Raw genomic sequence first — 2,227 nt, forward strand, 5'->3', positions numbered from 1 at the left:
CTGCCGACCCCACTAGGCATGAGGGTGTTAGAAAATGGATGGGTGGATGGATGGATGGATGGATGGATGGATGGATGGATGGATGGATGGTGTTGTGCTGCCAGTAAACTTTTATTTTGAAAAGCTGGAGGCCTCCTCTGCTTTGGTTCCCAGGTTTGTTTTAAACACTCAGGAGTCTGAAGTTCTGTTGAATCTGCAGCAGCTGATAAAACCTTCATCACTCTGAGGCTGAAACATTGAAACAATGAACTCTGTTCCCACATCCAGCAACAAGTTTGGCTTGTATTCCAGATCCTGATCACCATTGGAGGACTATCATCATTTAGATTATCTTAATCCAGATTATTTATCTGGATTCATGTTTTATCACTGCAAGAGTCCTGACTGACTCCAGCGAACCCAGTCTGCTGTGGGACCCCACCAGCGAACCCAGTCTGCTGTGAGACCCCACCAGTGAACCCAGTCTGCTGTGGGACCCCACCAGCGAACCCAGTCTGCTGTGGGACCCCACCAGTGAACCCAGTCTGCAGCAACTGGTTCTGATGTGTTGGACAGTGTTGTAGCTGCTGTCTGGTTTTAAACTGATTTCTGGTTCCTGGCAGGATGAAAGATCCGAGTTGGGATCCATGACCCGGGGTCACAACCCGCTCTGCAGGAACGCTGCCTACTGGACCGGGTGGTTCTGTTCTGGTTCTGATCCATGTTGAGGATTTGAACAGCCTCAGCGGTTCTGATCCGATTTGTTCTGTCATCCAGTTTCTGGATGGAACCAGTCAGCGCTCGTCTGACTGCAGCAGTTTCCATTTATGGAGGTTAAAGCAGAACCTGCAGAGGAGATGAAAGTCTCTCTCTCACACACACACACACACACACACACACACACACACACACACACACACACACACACACACACACACTTCCTCAGTAACGGTGAACCCGTTTTCTGAGTCAAGCTGAAAGAGCTTGAAGCGAGACAGTGAAGAGGAAGTGGTTCTCGTTTCGCTGCAGCTTCAGTGTGAACTGGGTGTGTGTGTGTGTGTGTGTGTGTGTGAGTGTGTGTGTCCTTATATGGCAGAGCAGAGAGAAGTGTGTGTGTGTCTGTTAGTTTTAACATGTCAACACTTCAGAGATCCTCCACTCACACGTGACTGTTTTTAAGGGAAACTGGGTTTTAGCTTCTCTACAGGCTCCGCCCACTTCCTGTCACCAGCCGTACTTCCTGTTGGGAGAATCCAACGGCTCTAATTGGCTGGAGGAAGATGAGAAGAACCCTGATGAAGATCCATCCAGATGAAACCAGATGTTTACCCTGAATGAAAAGAACAAACGTCTCCCAGTTTCTGGAGTTCTGGTCCATTCCTCCAGACAGAACCGGTGGAACTGGGTCTGCTGGTCACCTCACTCTAACGTGTCCACAGGGCTGAGGTCAAAGGTCAGGACTTGGTGACAAACCAAACATGGACTCTGTTGTCCTTCAGCCATTTTGTCTCCAGTTGGTCTGGAAGCTGAAGGTCCATCTGGACCAATCCGGGTCAGAACTTTAGCTTCCTACTGAAGTGTTTGCTGCCATATTTCCTCATGATGCCGTCAGAACAGCCCCACAGCATGATGCTGCCACCACCAAGCTGCAGTTTTTCCTCCAGATGTAGTGATGGGTTAGATCAGAGCTCAGGTGAAGATGTCTGTCTCTGTGTCAAACTGCAGCCTGGTTGATTTGAATGGATTCTTCCTTCGGTCCATGTTGGTCAGGATGTGACTGTGGATCAGTCTGACCGGCCTCAGCTGATCCACACTGGGAAAATAAAACCTGTGAAAGGCTGTTGTCCCTGTTTAATGCTTTCCGAAGCTAACCTTTGCTAGTCTGTGCTAATCTCTGCTAGCCTTTGCTAATCTCTGCTAGTCTGTGCTAATCTCTGCTAGTCTGTGCTAATCTCTGCTAGTCTGTGCTAATCTCTGCGAGCCTGTGCTAATCTCTGCTAGTCTGTGCTAATCTCTGCTAGCCTTTGCTCGCTGGCAGTTCTCAGGCCTCACTGATATTTTTGGACTCTTGTGTTTCAGAAACAAGTTTGTCGGGAAGTTTTGGTCTTGTTCCACTTGTTCAGCCTGATGCTTGACTTGCTCCATTTCCAGGCATTTGGACTTGGACACCAATTTGTTTTTATCTGCTGTTTCTATCAAGATCTGAGTTCATGCTCTCAACATCTTCTAACAAGAAACAAACTGCCAG

The 2,227-nt window shown here is 48.3% G+C and overlaps 1 protein-coding gene across 1 annotated transcript in view; it reads right to left on the bottom strand.

Moving 5' to 3' along the window:
- Window positions 1-1,836: 1,836 nt before the first annotated feature.
- Window positions 1,837-2,227, bottom strand: part of slc25a11 (solute carrier family 25 member 11) — a 14,830-nt gene continuing 14,439 nt past the window's right edge. Inside the window, exon 7 of the mRNA XM_015050189.1 lies at window positions 1,837-1,851. Within this exon, the coding sequence (XP_014905675.1) occupies window positions 1,847-1,851 (5 nt within the window). The 3' untranslated portion in view covers window positions 1,837-1,846. The remainder of the gene's footprint in view (window positions 1,852-2,227) is intronic.

The sequence above is a fragment of the Poecilia latipinna genome, unplaced genomic scaffold (genome assembly GCF_001443285.1).
Source record: "Poecilia latipinna isolate Pla-1442-1.1 unplaced genomic scaffold, P_latipinna-1.0 Scaffold979, whole genome shotgun sequence".
NCBI lineage: Eukaryota > Metazoa > Chordata > Actinopteri > Cyprinodontiformes > Poeciliidae > Poecilia > Poecilia latipinna.